The sequence below is a fragment of the Coturnix japonica genome, chromosome 18, assembly GCF_001577835.2.
Source record: "Coturnix japonica isolate 7356 chromosome 18, Coturnix japonica 2.1, whole genome shotgun sequence".
Classification (NCBI taxonomy): Eukaryota; Metazoa; Chordata; class Aves; order Galliformes; family Phasianidae; genus Coturnix; species Coturnix japonica.
In genome coordinates, this window is record NC_029533.1 from 8,992,986 (window position 1) to 9,011,340 (window position 18,355).

At 53.3% G+C, this 18,355-nt stretch overlaps 1 protein-coding gene across 2 annotated transcripts in view; it reads right to left on the minus strand.

Moving 5' to 3' along the window:
* CACNA1G (calcium voltage-gated channel subunit alpha1 G) overlaps positions 1 to 18,355 on the minus strand; it is a 99,727-nt gene that overhangs the window by 69,435 nt on the left and 11,937 nt on the right. For both annotated transcript variants that reach the window (XM_015880222.2, XM_032448219.1), the window contains exons 2-7: positions 7,668 to 7,779; positions 7,451 to 7,584; positions 3,406 to 3,503; positions 1,950 to 2,109; positions 382 to 673; positions 80 to 172 (exon numbers count right to left, since the gene is read on the minus strand). In XM_015880222.2, the coding sequence (XP_015735708.1) occupies positions 80 to 172; positions 382 to 673; positions 1,950 to 2,109; positions 3,406 to 3,503; positions 7,451 to 7,584; positions 7,668 to 7,779 (889 nt within the window). The remainder of the gene's footprint in view (positions 1 to 79; positions 173 to 381; positions 674 to 1,949; positions 2,110 to 3,405; positions 3,504 to 7,450; positions 7,585 to 7,667; positions 7,780 to 18,355) is intronic.

Sequence of the window (18,355 nt, forward strand, 5' to 3'; positions counted from 1 at the left end):
GCAGGCTTTACATTCACTGTGCTCTCTGCCTGACCCTCTGGGTCACTCCACAACCGCGTGTCCCCACGAGGGCACTCACAATGATCAGCAGGATGAAGTAGATGAAGTTGTAGAAGGAGTGTGCGTCCATGACGAAGTACATGATGTCCACCCAGCCCTCCAGTGTGATGACCTGGGGGGGCAGAGGGGGAGGACAAACCCATCACAGCTCCATCACAACCCCAAGGGAGCAGGCAACATCACTGCGTGTTCTTACACCCACAGCTGGTCTCAGAGCAGTGCCAGACACAGAGGAACCAAAAACCACCCTCACCCACACCACTCCCATGTTGCCAGAGAGGCACAAACGCGCCCCACAGGATGGTTTCCATGCCAGCTCACCTGAAATATCGCGATCCAGGCGTAGCCGATGTTATCAAAGTTGATGGCGCCCTTGAAGGGGTTGTGCTCCCCGGCAGAGCAGTTGGTGTAGTACTGGTTCCAGTTGACGCACGACGTGTTGGTGGTGTCATTGTAGGAGTAGTAGTCCAGGGTGCACTCCAGGCCCTCCTCCCTGCGTGTCGGGATGCTCCGGCAGTAGCGCATCCCATTCTCACGGGGCTGGGAGCAGATGAAGGGGTTCTCATCCTCGTTCTCAGTCTGGTAGTACCGCTCCAGATCCACTGTGTAGGGGCTGCAAGCAGACAGAAGGGCTGCGGTTTGCATGATGGGTGCAGGCAGCCTGGCATGGTCACAGCTGTGACAAATTCTAATGTCTTTTATTCTGCATTTTAAAGGGTTGTTGGTGTTACGGAGATTCCTTACATCTGAAAGTGCTGTGCTCTGACCAGGGGCACTGAGAGCAGGGCTTAGCCCAGCTGGACTGCTCTGAAACAACCTTGCTGCACTAAAATGGGAATTAGTCAGCATAAGGTCCTGTATCTCTCATCCTCCTGGAGAAGCTGAGCACAGTGTGAGGATGTCCACATGAAAAGACCTCCAAGGTTCCTAAAGCAGTACCTTCCCAGTGCCTGTTCAGCCCATAAGTAAGCTGTAAATTCCCTCTGAGGGTGGCCTCATCATATTAAGTGTGGCAAAAACCCTTCAGGGAGATGAAACTACCCACAGCTGGCCCAAAGTTTGCTGTCTGCAGAGCAAGGAGCCATCTCCTTAATGCCACCAAGACTCCCACTAAAGCTTGCAAAGACGCTTTGAAGCCTGATTCAGCCCAGTTAATTCCTGCAGAATTGCCTTTAATGCTGTTCAAAGCTCATCTAAACCCCTGGAATTCTGGCTCAATTAACCAGCACCAAACCCCATCACTTGGTTGGAGTTACTCAATGGTGAAGCGGCCCCTCAGATCTGATGCTGTTTGCTTTGCAGGGCACAGCTCTCCTGGCTGTCCTGGGAGGGCACAGCCCTCAAGAGAGCTGCTGCTCATTCTGGGTATGCATGGAGAGGATAAGAGGTGTCCCGTGCCAGCTTCAGGCTGGGCTGCCCATTGTGACACTGCTGTGTGCAAGGCAGAGATTTGGGGCTTGTAGGGTCAGCTCTGAGGAGTACATTTGGAACAATGCACTCACACTGAGCAGCTTTGCTAAATGTATGACCAGCACCATCAGCCTTCCCGAGGGTGTTGGTGAGACAGCAAATGCCACACCAACAAACACCACCAGCTGCTGGGCAGGGTTCAGATCTCAGCGCCTTGACAAATGCAGAAAAGGTCACAGTTAATGATATGCTGCATTTACAAAGCCTGAGCTCTTTGTCCTGGTGGTTCTTTGGAGGATCTTATCAATCACACAGCTTCTCCAGCACTGGTTGAGGGCTAAGGGCAGCTCAGCAGGACACAAATGGCAAATCATCACAGTGAGCCGAGCTGGGGACGTGGTGGCATTTGGGAGCGGGGAGCACGCAGAAGGACGGGCTTATTGATAGAGGAGCATGGCTGGAGGATGGCACGAACTCACATGCTGAAGTTCTCGGGGAGGAAGCAGCGGTTCCTGAGCAGCCCTGCCCACAGCTGCACCCCGACGATGCCGAAGATGAAGAAGACAAAGAAGCAGAGCAGGAGGACGTTCCCCAGCATGGGCAGAGTGTCCAGCAGCAGCGTCACCAGGATGCGCATACCTGAGGAGAAGGGAGCAGTCATCCAAGGGGGACATTCTCTGTTCCACCCGTGGCCCCCACTCTCCTCACCCTCCCCACCACAGTCCCAGCAGCCCCACAGCCCACCCCCTCTCCCACCCTTCATCCCCCACCCCAGGTTCCCTTTCCCTCTGAAAGTCTTCTGCCAATTGCCAATCTCCTGTTTCCCCAGGTCCCATTCTGACATGCCCTTGCTCATCCGTATTTCCTTCCACATTTGGGATATATTAAAATTCCCTTCCTAAATCCCCTCATCCACCCTAAATCCTCTCTCTTGCTCAAAACACGGGCAGTTTATTCTCACAAGTTCAGGAACAGCCAGTTCTGTAACAAAGACAAATTGATGGTGACTCGGACTTGACATTTACACACAAAAAAATTGATTTCGTCTGACATCTCTGTAATATTCAGCTCATCTCTCTCCTTCTTCCCCATCTTCTGCATTCTCTCGCTCACTAATATTGATTCTCATTTAAGGAAAGTCTCACTGTTGCACCCTTTGCTTTGATACTTCAGACTTTTTCCTCGCTTCCTGCTGCTGTCATCTCCTCTATCACGTTTTTCCTTCTCCTCCTCTACTGGGGAGCAACCACAACACGTCAGCTCCTAATTAACCAAAACGACTTTCCGTGGTTACTGCATTTATCATCATATAAAACTCTCTTCTCCCTGCTCCCACCTTACATTTCTATCCCTTCGCAGCAGCACAGAAGCCAAGACAGACTACCTGGGATGTGAAAATGCATTAAGTGCATTACATCCCCAGTTAGACAGCGGCGGATGATTCAGCCATCCATCAGCTCAGCAGCTGGGAGAAAACATTGCTACCAGGAGTCTGGAGGTGCTGCACTGATTGAAAGAGCAGCAGCGTCTGGGTTAAGCATACAAGTCAGGATCAGAGAAACAAATGGAGTCCTGGCTCCTGCAGCATGGAGGGACAGGAGCGACACCAATCTGTTCTCATCTGTGCACTGGGTGAGTTCAGGGAACCTCAGTTCATAGACTCATAGAATGGTCTGAGTTGGAAGGAGCTCTAAAGCCACGTGGTTCCACTGCCTGCAGTGAACCCCCAGCTCCAACAGCCACGTTCTTAGGAAAGAAAAGAGATCATCCCTAGAGAACAAGCATTTAGAATCACAGACCATCCCCAGTTGGAGGGGAGCCACAGGGAGTTGATACAGCTACAGCAGAAGATTGGAAGCATCCATGTCTGTTCTTCCACCTACAGGGTATAGATACAAAGAGTTCCCATCCCCAGAGCAGCAAAGCCCAACTTACTGGGGACTCTGTTAATGGCCCGGAGCGGCCGCAGGACACGGACGGTGCGCACGGCCGAGAAGCTGACATTCTGCAGGTCCAGTGAGTACTCCAACATCCTGCAGAGCACAGCGGGGAGGTCAGAGGGAGCAGCACAGACATCACCAACGCAGCACTGTGTGCCCAGTGCTCAATGAGGGCTTTGTTCCTGGCAGGAAAGTTTGCCAGAGGAATTAATTAAGGGTTATCTGCATATCAGAACAAAGTCAGTGAGTGAGGACACCCCACACCATCTCACACAGGCACAGTTCTCACCTCTCACCTTTCCCACCCATTCTATTTGCTTTTGCATGGGGTCCAGGACAGAAAGTCCCCGCACACTGCAGGGCTTACAGCAACTACTTGTTTGCAGTGCACAGCTCAGGACACCGCAGCACAGCTCTGCCCAGGTCTCCCTGCTGCTGCACACCATCCCCATGCTCATACCCAGCCGTGCTCCATCCCCACAGCACCAGGACTCCTGCAGAGCCCCCCAGGAGCTGTGCACAGAGCGCTGCAATGAGGCACAGCCAGGCACACACAGCAGCACATGGGCTCCTGCTGCCCGAGCAGTCACAGGACACACATCCCATCCCAAAACCATCAAATTCCAGTTTCAAGATGGTTGGGTGGTTCCCTCCCTCCAGCTTTGATGGTCAGAGCCTCATTTCAGCCTCAGAGTATTCAGGATGAGCCTACATTAGTTCTTACACCAGCACTGACTTTTGGGTTGCAGCTACTCTTTGTGGCTGGTGTTTGCCCACCCCACACATCAGTGCAGCACACCTCTCCTTCCTGCATTTCACACAGCCAGACAGGCGCAGCTCACCCCGCCCCATGGCACAGGATCCCCTGCTCACAGGGCACAGCCATGCACAGGAGGGACCAACCCTGTCCCAGTACCCAGGGAGGGGACGTGGGGATGTCACTTTGCTGTGAGGTGACAGGTGCAGTTACCAGCACATCACATCCCCGCAACGAAAATCCACCGTGCAAAAAGCCCAAATGTCATCTCTGCTCCAACGTGAAGACGCGATGCCTGTCACAGCTCCATGCTGACAAGTGCCCGGGGAAGCTCAAGGTGCAGAAAAATGCTTGGTGCTAAATAGAACAGCTCTGTACCAAGCGCTGAGCCTCAGATGCCAGAGAGAAAGCAGAGCATTTAGGACTTTCTAAGAACCCAGAGTGCTGTGCGATGCTCTAAGGTGCAGGTGGAACCTTTGTGCTCCTCCCAGAGGGAAGGCTCCAGGGACAAACAGATGGACAGATAGACACATAGGCAGACAAGGTGTACAAGGAACAACTCATTGCTGTTCTGCCTGGGGACAGCTCTGGGCTTCCTCTCATTTACAGGAGATGCAGAGGGTTCTGAGCTGCCCCCCAGTTGGGACATGGAAGAGCTGGTGACAGGAGCCAGGTGACAAGAGTGGGTGACAGCCACTGCATGCACCGAGCTATGCAGCACAGCATCCCCAGTGCGGGCAGAGAGCCACTGCTGTCTACAAAGCACAGCAACCAGAGGGTAATAGTAACCCAAAGACAAAGTGAAATGTCTTCTGTGGTGTCACAGCTTCAAAAAGCCACAGTGACATTTCCTGGCAGCCCGCACAGGCACTGCTTCCTGAGCCTGGCTGAGGGCTGCCCTCAGACAGCAGGGCATGGAGCAGAGCTCTGTGCCATGGCCACAGCTCGGGCTGCTCCTGCCTGCTGGGGCTGAGGTCAGAGCTGCAGGCAGAGCACAGCTTGAGGCTGCGCTGCGGGTGATGGGTGTGCAAACAGACAGGGATGGAAAAGCAAAAACCTGATCACATCTCCTTAGCAGGCTTCTATAGGAGCTCCTACAGAGAAACAACCCTTGCTTCACCATCACATCTTTCCCTTGTTGTCACTTTTCAGTAGTCCATGAGTCTGTGAACAACTGCTCTCAGGGACAAAGCATGGGAAGAACAAAACTGAAATCCCACTCAGAGCACCTTGAGAACTCACTGAGAACAGCAGCCACTGCCACCCAACCAGAGCACAGCGCTGCTTCCACAGGAACAGGTCAAACATCCCCCTCGTCCTGTGCTTTGGCCACTCTCTCTTTTTATGTTTTAATTAAAAACAAATATAAAAGAGTAAGTTTTGTTACCGATGTGCAGTAACTATAACACATCTTTCACATACAGCCCGAGAGAGCTCCCCTGCACTCAGCGCAGCCCAGGCCAGGCAGGTGATCTGCACTGTGCTCTGCACTGCAGGCAATGCAGAGTGGGCAGGAAGCACTGCAGACCCAACCAGAAACGTTGGGGCAGCAAAGGGAGAAAGAAGAGGTGTCTGCTCAGAAGAGGCTGCCAAGCCCTGTTTCTCCTCAGCTGTAAGCCAAGCATTTCAAGTGTTTAACTTGGGAAGAAAGTGCTTTAAGAGGGCCGTCCCCATTACAGCAAGTACAACACAAACAGACACTCCACCAAACAGTGCTGGAGCACAGAGCTACGGCAGAGCCACGCTGCTCTGACAGGGAATGGATGGAGCTCGGCCCCAGAACAGGATGGATGGAGCATGGTTCCAAGAGGTGATGGAGCACAGCCCCAAAAGGGCATGGATGGAGCACAGCCCCAGCAAGAAGGAATGCAGAAATGCAGACACTGGGCAGAGTCTGATGACCTTCGGATGCTCCTTGCAAATGCACACCCCCCCAAACAAACCCTCTCCTTCACAATAACAGCACGTAACAGAGCGGTGCATCACAATTTTTTCCCTTTTCCCCATAACCCACAGCCAGAACTGCTTTTTGCTGAGTTTTGATAACACAGCGCTCTGCTCATCTGCAGCAAGTTTCCCTGTAATTACAGAGATATGTTGCAGACATCACACTCTCTACAATTAGCCCTAATTGCATTACATTGTCACAAAGAAGTCATTTATTCTCCATGAGCTCGTGAGATGGCACTGGGCAGTTTAACAGAGCTGAACAGCACAGGTTCCAGACTGGAGAAGATTTAGGGCAGGCTCTGATGGGCAAAGGACTGCCTGAAGCCTTGATGTGAGACCATAATAAGGACACTACTCTTTTTATGAGGTTTCTAGGAGCACGAAGGTCTGGAGCACACTCACCTCTACAGCTCGGCTCTAGAATATTCCCCAGTTCTCCCCAAGGAATGGTCCAAGCACTGCTCCCCCCTGACTTCACTTGGCTGGGACCTCACCTCTTTGGTCCTATCCTTTAAGGTGTCTTTCCCCATTCACACAGCTGTCCCCAGCTCATGGCACAGTGGCCACAGTGAGGGCGCCCAAAACATCAGTGCTGCAATGATTCCCAGGGAAGAACTGGGAGACCCGGTACCTCTGTACTGGTGGCACTGGGCCATGCTACAGCTCCCCATCAAGGTGCTGCTGGGCCACAAGCCGACATCTGCCGACAGACATCTGCTGACACTCCTCTGATGGGAAACGTCCCAGTGTGGGGGGACCCTTTCCAGGAAAATGCAGTTTGATCTGCAGCTCTATCAAAAGGGGAACATTTCCCCAAGGTAACTCCAGGCTCTCGGAGGAGGGAGGGCTCATGAGCAGCTCCAGAGCCAAAGCAACTCAGCGCCCTGGCTGGGGGCCAGGCACTTCTCATGTGGATTCCCAGCCCCAACCAGGAGGTTCTCGGCTGCTGGAGGAGCCCTAACTCAAACCAGGTGCCTCAGGAAGGAAACTGCTCCAACAGGCAAACTTGGTCGCTCTCCCTCAGAAACAACACAGAGCACAACCACGCACATCTCACTGAAATAACCTCCCTGGAAGGCAGCTCTGTGCTTCAAACGAAATGCCGATCTCCCTCGGGCAGACCGCACGGAACCCAAACCACAAGCACAGGACACGAGTGGGATGGAGATTGCTGCAGCGAGCGGCTCTTCCAACCAAGTGACTGCAGGGTGCTGGGATGGATGATGGCAGTGGCCATGACGCCCAGCAGGAGCCCCCGGCACTCACCCCCACACAGCAGCCGCACTGCAGCCCCTGCCCCACTGGCTCCAAAGGACACGCTCGCCCGGCTCACCCCGCGATGACGATGAAGAAGTCCAGGCGGTTCCACGTGTCTCCAAGGTAACACTTCTTCCCAAAGATCCCCAGCGCCACCATCTTGACTATCATCTCCACGGCGAAGAAGGCAAAGATGAAGTCGTCAAAGCTCTGCAAAGAAACAGAGCAGGGCTGAGGGGCAGCCGGCACCAACCTGACAGCAGCCACAGCGCTTGCCCGGCGCAGCTCAGTACCTGCAGGATGCGGCAGCGCGGTGAGTCGCAGGCGATGTCCTCGCAGGGGTGGAACATGCCCAGTGTCACGCAGTTGAGCAGGATCACCAACATGCTCACACGCTCAAACCAGCTGCGAAGGGAGCGGTCAAGGAAGCGCAGCACCGGGCACCCACACCCCTCAGCCCGGCACTCCACACTGCAGTCCTGGTTTTATCCCTGGTGCAATGGATAGGGAACGGCAAAGTGCAATGCACCCCGGGGTGCTGAGTGTCACCTCCGACACCCCAAGAACCACCCCCTCATTGGCAACAAAGCACTAAGCGCCATACACCTATCATAAAATGACTCTCAAAGTTAAGCATGCCTTCCCCTCTCCAATGCGTTTCCTGACCCCTCCTGCCCTGCCCTCCTGTTGGTACCTGGCACACAGAAGCTGCATCACGCAGACAGGAGCAGACAGTGCTGACCCAGTGCCGGCTCCTCACCTTCCCAGCAGGGTGCTGCCCGCAGCCACGTTCCCCTGCTCTGCAGTTTGGGATCCCAAATACCAACTGATGGCTTATTTTCCCCATGGTGACGGCAGTGGCTACTGCAAACGTGGAAATGCTATAAAACCAGAGATGCGTGGTAGGAGTGCTCGCTGCTGATATGATGGATTAAAAAATTACATTAAAAGAATGATATAAACTTTTAGGAGGAAAAAAAAAAATAAAAAAAACCACCACACCATTAATTTCTTCTCCTGACATTTTACAGAAAAGCACTTTAACAACATTACAATTTTCTATTAACCATGTCACAGCTTATCCCAGGGGCATTCCCCTGAAGACAGCGACTGAACCACTCATTCCCAGCCCAAATTAAGGCTGTCGAAAACATTAACATAGCAGGAGAGGGGCCGGCGGGGCCCAGCAGCACCCAGCTGGAGCCGTGCTCTGCGATGGGCTGCGTGCATCCCTGCCATCCCGGGCACAACGAGCATGTGCTGAGCACACGCATCCACCCAGACCACCAAGGGTGAAAAGATGCAGAACCACGGAGCGAAGGCGCAGAGCCACAGAGCCCTGGCAGCCGGCACAGTGTGCCAGCAGGGAATTCCCAGCTCTGGGGCAGGACTGGGTGCAGCTGAGGCACCCTGGCGCACAGGAGCTGCCCAAAGGGTGAGGCCACGGGATGACCCCGTGCGAACTCCTGTATGATCACACGGGGCTGAGTCAGTGGCGGGTGCTGGCAATCTGGGGCGGTTAATCTGGAGAAATGTTTACAAGCCATTGGAAGAGAAATTCCGACTGCCAGGTTGCGGCGACGAGCCGGGATGCTTATCCCAAATATAGCCCTGCAGGGGCACCGCCGCGAGCAAGCAGGGTACTGCGGCAGCACTCCCAGCTCGGGGGGCTCAGAATGCATCTGCCAGCACCACCAGCTCTGCCCAGCCCCTAAGAAAAGGAGGAATTTAAAACCCACCAAACAGCAAGATCCCAAATTAGTGCCAGAATGAGTGAGCGTCTGACAAGGGCTGTGCGAGATGCTCCGCACGGAAGCGAGGAGGCTCAGCAGAGCCCACGGGGTCGGCCGGGAGCCTGGAGAGCCAGACTGGCAGATGGAGCTCCAGCACGCTGCGTTCCTGCAGGGAGCTCAGCGCCCTCCTCATGTGTGCCCGGGCCGTCCCGCATCCACCGCTGTGCCACCCAGCCACAGCCCCAAAGAAGCATCGCTCAGCACACTGCCTGTGGAGCGTAACGGGGCTCTATTTTATGCTGGCATTTATTTTGCCCAGCTTTAATGCAGAGGCTCTTATCAGTAAGTCACTGCCTCTGGAGAGTGCATTTCAGCCCAATATAACACTTACTCCTGATTTAATGGCCCCAGGATGGGACAGGGAAGGGAGCGCAGGGCAGGTGTTAACATGCAGCTGAGAGAAGGTTGGGAGTTTTTGGTTGTTTTTGGTGGGGGTTTTTTTGCCTTTTTTTTTTTTTTTTTTTTTTTTTTTTTTTTTTTTTTTTTCCAGCTGAATGAAACGTTAAGCCCTTTCTTCTGCTAATGGGATTTCCAGAGCTGCACAAAGTGCTGATGGCTCCGGCTTTGTACCGCTGTTGTTGTTTGAGCCCAGGGGCTGACAAAGGCAAACCTCAATTAGCAGGAGGTGCTGTGCTGGATGCTGCGCTGGCAGCAAAGGGGCAAAGCCGTGCGGGTACGTGGGCTGAGGAGCCCACGCGGACAGCACCAGGCGATGGCTCTGGGCCACCACCCCGAGCCCCTGGGCAGCCATCGCACAGCCCTGGGCCTCCATCCCACTTTCCTGGGCCCCTCATCCCCTCCGGGCGGTGTTCAGCAACGACCCACACCCCCACACACACGATGCAACCTCTGCGTGCCACTGGATGTCTGAGCATCCACCCCACCACCATCAGCCCCACTGTTTCACCATGAGCAGCAGTGCTCTATTTCTGCCACAATGACATATCCTGCACTTTTGCCATCACTTCCCTCTTAAAATGTAGAACAATGAAAAGCTCACGAGAATGTAAATCCCCAGAAGTTAATTTCTTGCTGGAATGGAACCTTTGCCCCAACAAACGCCCTCGAGCCCCGCACTACACCTGCACATGCACGGCCGAGCACAACCCTTGGTAATTAAGAGGCAAGAGCCCGAGATTCAATTAGCCAGAGCTCTCCAGCTTAATGTAATCAACAGAGGAATATATTGCATTATGTTTGCTGTGATTTGGTTGCAGAAGTTGGGATTAAATTCTGCAGCAATGAATTAAAGGGCCGTGGCTGGAGGGCAGCATCCGCCTGCTCAGCTTGGGGACAGCACTGAGCATCACCCCATGCTCTGTACGGCCTGTGGGCGGCTGTTGGGAAACGTGCAGAAAGCACGGATGAAGCCTGGAAAATTTTGTGCAAACGCACTGTGAGAATTGGGTTGAAATGTGACAGCCTTCCCCTGCAGTGTCACCAATCCCAACAGCTTAGGAACGACACCGGGATAAGCTGCAGACGTTAATGAGAGTGGAGTTTGAGGCTTCATTCACATCATCAATTCCAGAAATAGAGCCTTTGACAAGAGCATAATGGGACTTCCAGGGCCTGGCCTTTGGGGGAGAGGCGAGCGGCAGCACTAAGATCCTAAAACATTAATTTGGGCCGTTTGCAAGGAACACTCAAAGTGCTCGCAGAATTAATCTGCACCGTGGGTGGAAATAAGAACCCATTCCCTGCTCAGGCTCAGAGCATCCTGCCTGCAGGAGGAGGGCTGAGCATCATGTACCACGGGGCAGCCAGAGGGTGCTGATTTGGTGGGCACAGCAGTGATGGGTTGGTGGTTGGATGGGGGGATCTTAACAGTTTTCCAACCTCATTGTGTCTACAATTCCTACACAATCCCACACATTTTGTGGCACTTTGGTTCACATTTTGAACACCATTCCACTCCCAAAAGCTGCAAAGTGCCCCCCAACACCACCAGCACCCAGCATAGCACAGCCACCTTTCCCATCCCTCTGCAGGAAAGCAGGACTGATTTAACATGGGAAAACGAGGATCTCTGGGAAGAATCACCTCAATTGCCCTTTCATTCCCCCCCTGCTGCGTAGTCTATGCTGGCAGTTGGGCCAGGGGCTCCTTGCTGCCTGAGTGCTCTGGACAGCACTGAGCAGCACAGCAAGGCCGTGCAGGTGGTGGGGAGAGGAAGGATGCTGCTGTTAGAAGGGATGGACTTTGATGATAAATATTTTGTCAAAATAAAACAAAACAAAAACCCAACAAGGCTCTGATTTCCCTCAGTGTTTCAGAATTGTTCCTCCTTTGCCTTTTAGATTTGTACGTCAAGCTTTCCTCCAGTAACCAACAGGATTTAAAATCTTACTGCTTACAGAGGAGAAAATGAAGATAAAAGAGCGCAGCAAGCTGAGTGCCTTGCATAATCCCCAAACTTCAGAAGCCGGAGCTTTCAAGCACAGCCCCACATCTCCCCTCCATGAGCTGCCAGGGGGGCAGCACAGCTCAGGGGCCAGCACTGATATGGGGGGCTGTTTTGTTAGAAAAGCAATCAATAGAATCAAACCTCTGGCCAGAGTCTCACAGCATGAATTCAGCCCTGCTCCTCCTCCTCACCCCATGGGTGGATAAGCCAAGCAGAAATAACCAACCTTGTTCCCCCCTCCACTCCCATCACTGTTTTCACACCTGGTGACAGCAGGTGACCGGTGGCTCTGCCATGGGTGGGACCACATGGGCAGGAGCTGTGCCATCCCATTGGGAAGCCTTGAGGACCAGCATGTGCCATTGGGCACAATGTCAGCTTGAGCAGCAAATCAACACCAACACTTGGAGCTCACACTATGCGCCAAAGCCATCCTTGTGCACCATGATATTCTTAAGGCTTCTCCCAGCAGCCCTTAGGAAGTGCACGGTGGATACACACAGGCCCCAGATACATACATATTTAAATGCACTGTCCCTTAGAAATGCCCTTAACGCCCCTGAGAAATGCAGCACGCAGAGAGCACCAGCTCTCTTGGGAAAGATCCCCAGTGCAGAGCCCCATCACTGCCCACTTGTAAGCACAAAACCACAACTGACAGCTGTCACCACTGCAAGGCTCCCCAACAGCCACTCTGGGATGCCTGGGATACACCATCCCTGATCCAGCTTGCTGCATTACCCAAGACAAAACCGTTATGCAATGCTCCCTAAACAAGTCACGGTGAAACCTTTACAACATCCTACACCAACACATCGTTGGGATATGTCACATATTTGTCTTATTTTGTTCCTTCTTTGTCCTTTTTTTAGTCTCCTACTTTTTCCCCCTTGGAAGTACGCTGGTTCCCATGGAAACAATGATGTTATGGGTATGGACAGAGCTCCGGTGACGTCCACAGGTTGGGTATAAAAGCGGATTTATGTAACACTGAGGAATAAGAGAGTGGCAGAGGGCTCTCTGCATGGCCATGTGTGTGGCACAGTGCTGCCGTGCCAGGACTCTGCTTGGTCAGCCAGGTTTGGCACCAACCAAGCAGGGAGGAATGAAAGGAGGAGATCCTGAAGGCAGGGGAAGGGGGACTGGGATGGATGCAGTACCCCCTGTGCCTGCCCAGGGGTGGTAGGAGGCGGCGCAGCAGTGGGGCTGGGCTGAGGATGCACACTGCACGTAAGGCCCATAAACACATTATTCAGTGCTGAGACCTCCAGAGGGGGAGCAGCTCTGGGGCATTTCCAAACAAACATATTTGTTTTCACCACACTATGGCTCAGCTTTGCCCCCATCACTATCTAATGCTCACACCAACAGCATCCTCCAAACCCCATCAAGCCAAGGCTCTGCACACTGCTGCCTTCCTACAGGTGATGGAGCTCAGCCCCCGAGCTCGGTCCATTTGCACACCACAGACAGACACAGATTGGGAATCACGGGGAAGGAACTGGGAGGGATGCGGCGGAGCAGCGACATTCAGCTCCACAGACCTGGAAGCGCACGGCTGCAGCCACATCTGCACAGCACTCCCTGCCCTTTCCCACCCTGATATTTTAATCACAGAAGGGTATGAGCTCAAAACCCCCAAGGAAACCCTGCCAAGCTCTACAAAAAGCTCAGAGGACAAATCCAAGGACAAACCTGGGATCGTTTTAACCCTATGAGCCGAGATAGGGCAGACACCATCGGAACCAGGCAGCTAAAGCAGAGCAGGGGACAAAGACCCCATGTCCCCTCCTTTCCCCTGCACTGCCACCAGTGCCGTACCCTGGGGCACCATCCTGGGGCCATCCTCCCTGCAGCTTCAGCGTTGCCACAACAGTGGCAATAACCACAGTGACAGCATCCTTGGGGGCTGTGCATGGGCACCAAGGACTGAGCCCTTCCCAATTAGCTGTCTACATTAATTGGTGCTGGGTATGGTTTTCCATAGACATGCAAAGGAATAAAGCTCTGGGGTGACTCAACGTACCCACAAAGCTTTGGCTACTTCTTCTGACCCTGCTTCAAATAAAGCTAGGAAAAAAAAAAGAAAAAAAAAAAAAAGATGTTTACAAAGTCTGCATATGATGACGAGTTTCCAACTGGACCGCTTCAATGTTTCGCTTGGAAACAGAGCCAACATCTCCCTTCTAAAAAAATATCAACAGAAAATACAATATTTCAATGCAGGTTAAGTACTTAATTAGACAGAGACCATCTTGCACGCTTCAGATTATCAAGTCCAGGACCAAAAACAAATAACATTTTCAGCACAGACAATGCAGAGCTCCCACAGCCTGGTGAGCACCATGATGAGCACCAGGCCCAGGACAGACCTGGACCCTTCCAGCACCAGCAACCACAGAAACAGAGTTATAGAATCACACAAAGTCAAAGTTCAGCCAGTTCTAATGCCTGTGCTGTGGGCAGGACCATGCACTTGTTCAGCACCTCACTGCTCCTGCACACACATCTGCAGACTCAATGGGAACAGATTCATCAGCAGCTCATTGCAGAGGAGGGGGAAGGAGACAGAAGCAGAGGTGAGGAGTGGAGCCAGGGCACACAGCCACCAAGAGCCACATCGCCACCCCACCAGCACACAGCTGTGGCACAAAGCTCAGCTCCAGGCACCCACAAGGCATTTGGTTTGGAGCACTACAACCACCACATTCACCCAATCCACCTCAGAACTCAAATTTGAGTCTTTTTCTTCTTATTCAGGGGTATAAGGGCACCTCGTGCTGCTCTAGGATGTGAGCACCTGCACACACAGAGCTTGGTACAAAGAGCCCTGCCTGCTGGAAGGCTGCAACAAGCCCCAGCAGCTAACACAGACACACAGCCCACCCCTCTGACACACCATGGGACAGGGCACCTGCAGCCCAGCACCCAGCAGGAGCGGGCACAGCCCCAACACTGCCAGCATGGAGCTGGGGTGGATTCTGCTGCAGGAGGGAAATGTACTTTAACAATTCATGTGGAACAAAATAATCTCCAGAAAATAAAAAGCACAACTTCTCTTCCATTAATAACATACCATGAGCTGCGCTGAAACGACTGCAGCCTCCAGCCTGTGCCCAGCCCTGCTCCACCACTGCTTCACCTGTCCCTGCTGCTCCCCCCACTTCTCACCTCCGCTCTCTGCTCAGGAACAGGCAGGAAAGCTCTGCCCCTGCCCCAGCCCACGGCTGCATCTCACTCCAACCCCAGCAGATCCCATCATTCGCTCCCTGAATCACAACGGGCACCAACAAAGCGAAAAACAAGAAGGATGCAGAAAATGAAGGCAGCAGGGGATCAGGTGGTGACCCCTCACCGGCAGCTGCCTGCGGTCCCTGCAAGGCCAGAGCTGCACCCGCAGCCAGGCAGGTTGGAGCCCAGAGCGCAGCCCAGCAGCACCACAGCTCTGCTGCACACAGTGGGGACACGAGCACTCACCATCCATTTGCACCTCATAAAATTCTCATTGCTTTCGCCTGTAATGAGTGCAGTGACCGCACAGCCGCTGATTAAAAATACCATTATTTCCAAGCAGCCTCCTGAGCGCAGCAAGGACAGCACTGCTCGGGGGGCTCCTTTAAGGAAAACACCACATTTTGCTCTTATCACTCATCAATAATTTTGTATTGATTAGTGGTGACACTCCATAGGTTGGGGTGCAGTGGCTGTACCGAGAGCCCCCACCACGTCCTCCTTCCATCGTGCTGCTGAGCCAGCAGAACCAGAACACACCACGCTCACCTGGGTGCAACGCAGCCGCTCACGCTCTGGAATTCATTTCTCCCACTGAAGCTCAAAGGAATGAGACCGTCCCAGGTTCCACCCCAGGGACCTGACCAGGGGTCTGCTGAAACCAGGCCGCTCGCCCAGGTGCTGAGCTACAGACTTCGGCCAGCTAAAATTAGCCGGAAAGCTGCTCTCATCCCGCTCCCTCAGCCCATGCCTCAGTTTCTAAAACCAGCCAGGAGAAGAAAAATTATTCCTCTCCGACCCTTTCAAGAGCACTCAGAGATCTCGGGCTGACAGCGCGGTTTGGTGCAGACGTCTTCATTATTCTTCCCCTCCGTGGAGCGGTGTTAAATTTTTCCCCATATAAAGTCATTTTCTAAATTAGGTGAAGACGGTGAGTTTTGCGCTGGGCACATGTGGATATTTTTATAAAATGTTTAAAACTTCCCGTCTGACTTTTCCTGCCCTTGAAGGACGATGCACCAAATTAAACCTTCCCGTGACCCCATTTCGTGCCACGTTTGAATACTCCTGAGCAAGACTTTGCCATGGAGCAACAGCAGCACGTTCACTTCGCTGGCGTGAAAATGGCAACGTTTGGTGCTTGGGGCTGGGAGGAGTCTGGGACATCCCCCATGGGGTTCACACATGGGATCCCAATGGGACTCCAGGTCCTGTTGCTGCTCCTGTAGGCCAGCCGTGGCCCCTCCCATGGCTCCCAAAGCCACAGGGCAGCTCCAGCCACAGCCTGGGAAAGGGCAAGTGCGGTCACATGCCAGGGACAGGACGGGGTCACAGGGCTGTGCAGGCTGCAGCGGTGCTTAACCCTTGGAGAGCCCTCCCAGGGTTGGTGATCCTACAGGTGTGGGGTCACAGCTTTACAGGGAGAGGGCATGGAGCTGCCCGAGGTAGGAGGTATGTCCCCTGCTGAATGGGGAGCTGCTGTCACCTGCCCACATGGATTGAGGGGCACAGAATGCCATCAGGGGAGCAGACCCTGGCTGGGACACAGAGTGGGGACAGAGGTGGCGCAGCCAAATGGTAACGCAGAAGTTTTATCCCCCCAAAACAACTTCCTGCCCTGAGGTCTTTACCATTTTTAACATTGCTGCAGCATTATAAACACCCACCCAGTGTGACACTTGCCTGCAAGCCATGGGCTCACGCTCCAGCCCAGGACAACTTCATTGCGTGGCTCTGAGAGGCGCTTACAGCAGCTGGAGGGCACGTGGAATCCTCTTGGAATATCATCTGGTGCATTCCTGTCCTGCTGACAGCCCCCATCCCACAATAGGGACTGAAGCACCCATAGGAAGGATGTGCACCTCCTGGTTCACGTAGCATTGCATGCTCAGAACCACACTATAGAGTCTCACTCCTGCTCCAAGGAGGTTCACAAGCATACAAATCCCATACACACTGGAAAATCCAAAGCCAGACCCAGGGGAAAGGCACAGGGATGGGAGCCCAGGGGCACTTCCCATCCCCACTGTGGACACACGGGAATGGGGTGCTTGTCACCTGATGCCCATAGAAGCAAAGAAAATTGGTTATTGGCCACAAAAAGCTCTGAGCTGAGCACTGCAGCTACTCACAGCCAAACCCAGTTCTCAGAGCCTTCAGGGGTCAGGAACCTGCAAAGTGAGCTGCATGTCCACATCAAAGGCAATCACCATCAGAACCCTCCAAATAACGCATGCAAACAGATGGTTTGCACATAAACTGAGCAAGCCAAAAATCACCAGCGGAAGTGATGGGGGGAAGGAATTCTCCGTGCTCAAAGAAGGTTGAGATCCACTTGTGGGCAGCTCGAGGAAGGAATGCAGTGATGTTGGTCAAGGCAGTATATTAGCTCAGTTATTCATGACGAATTATTGGCCCCGCTCTATAGGGCGGAGAAGGAAAGCAGCACCAAAGGCTCAGTGCAGGGCAGTAAGCTCTGCTGCTGGGCTGAAGCAGGAGGCACTGAGAAATGCCTTGCTGGGGATGGAGCAGGGATGGTGGATACTGGGGCTGGGAATGTACCTCAATCACCTCAGCCCTTGATACATCTATGAGATTTCTCTGAGCAACCTTTTCCAGTGCCTTTCCACGCTCTGTGTGAAGACCTTCCTTCTATAACGTTCCATTTCAGCCCAATTCGAGGTGCCAGGCAGGGGGATGATGCAGCAGGACACAAAGGCTCACAGCAATGAAACACAACCAAACCTTTGCCCCGGTACGAACTGCTCCATACAGCCCCAGGAGGAAATTTCTAGCAAACCCAGCCAGCAGCCCTGGCATAGATGGGCACAGCTATGGGGGGGTCCAAATGAAATGGGGAAAAAAATAAGTAAATAAGCACTGAGCAGAGTGCAGGATTTGAGGGGCAACTCTGCCACAAATCATAAACTAATAAAGTAATTAAAAAGGCACCTCCCAGGACGAAGCCTCCACCCAAAGGTGCAGGAGCCCCAAATACACCCTGAGCACGTGGGCTGCCACCCTCCCGCGCCCCAGCTCTGTTCCTGGCCCTGTGTGAACACAGCACGGTGCTGCTTTCCCTTCCTCAAGGCTGTCACTCCCAGGGAGCCACTTCCTCTGCAGTGACGTGACCACGCTCCCCCGAGGGCTCAGCTGCCCTGGGAGCCATTCTCAGGCCCATAAAACCGCAGCTGGGCTGGGGATGGCCAAAGGATGGGAGCAGTGGGGAGGCAGAGCCCATCCCATGCAGCCGCTGCACAGTGGCACGGGATAAGCAGAGCACTTTTTGGCTGTTCCTACAACACAGCTTGTGCAGAATGTGAACCCGTTCCCTGGGGTTATTATTAGAAGCAAGATATTTAAATCAGAAAGTGAAGCTGTGGGATGTGCCAGCGCTGAGCTCGGACTCATCCCATCCCATCAGCTCCATGCAGATTATGGGGCTCTGGGGAGCAGAAGGGCTTCTCTGTTGGCAAATTCCTCCCAGGGAAATAGTGGGTGCTACAGAACAGCAGCAGCCAAGAAAAAGTTACAGGGATACATCAATATT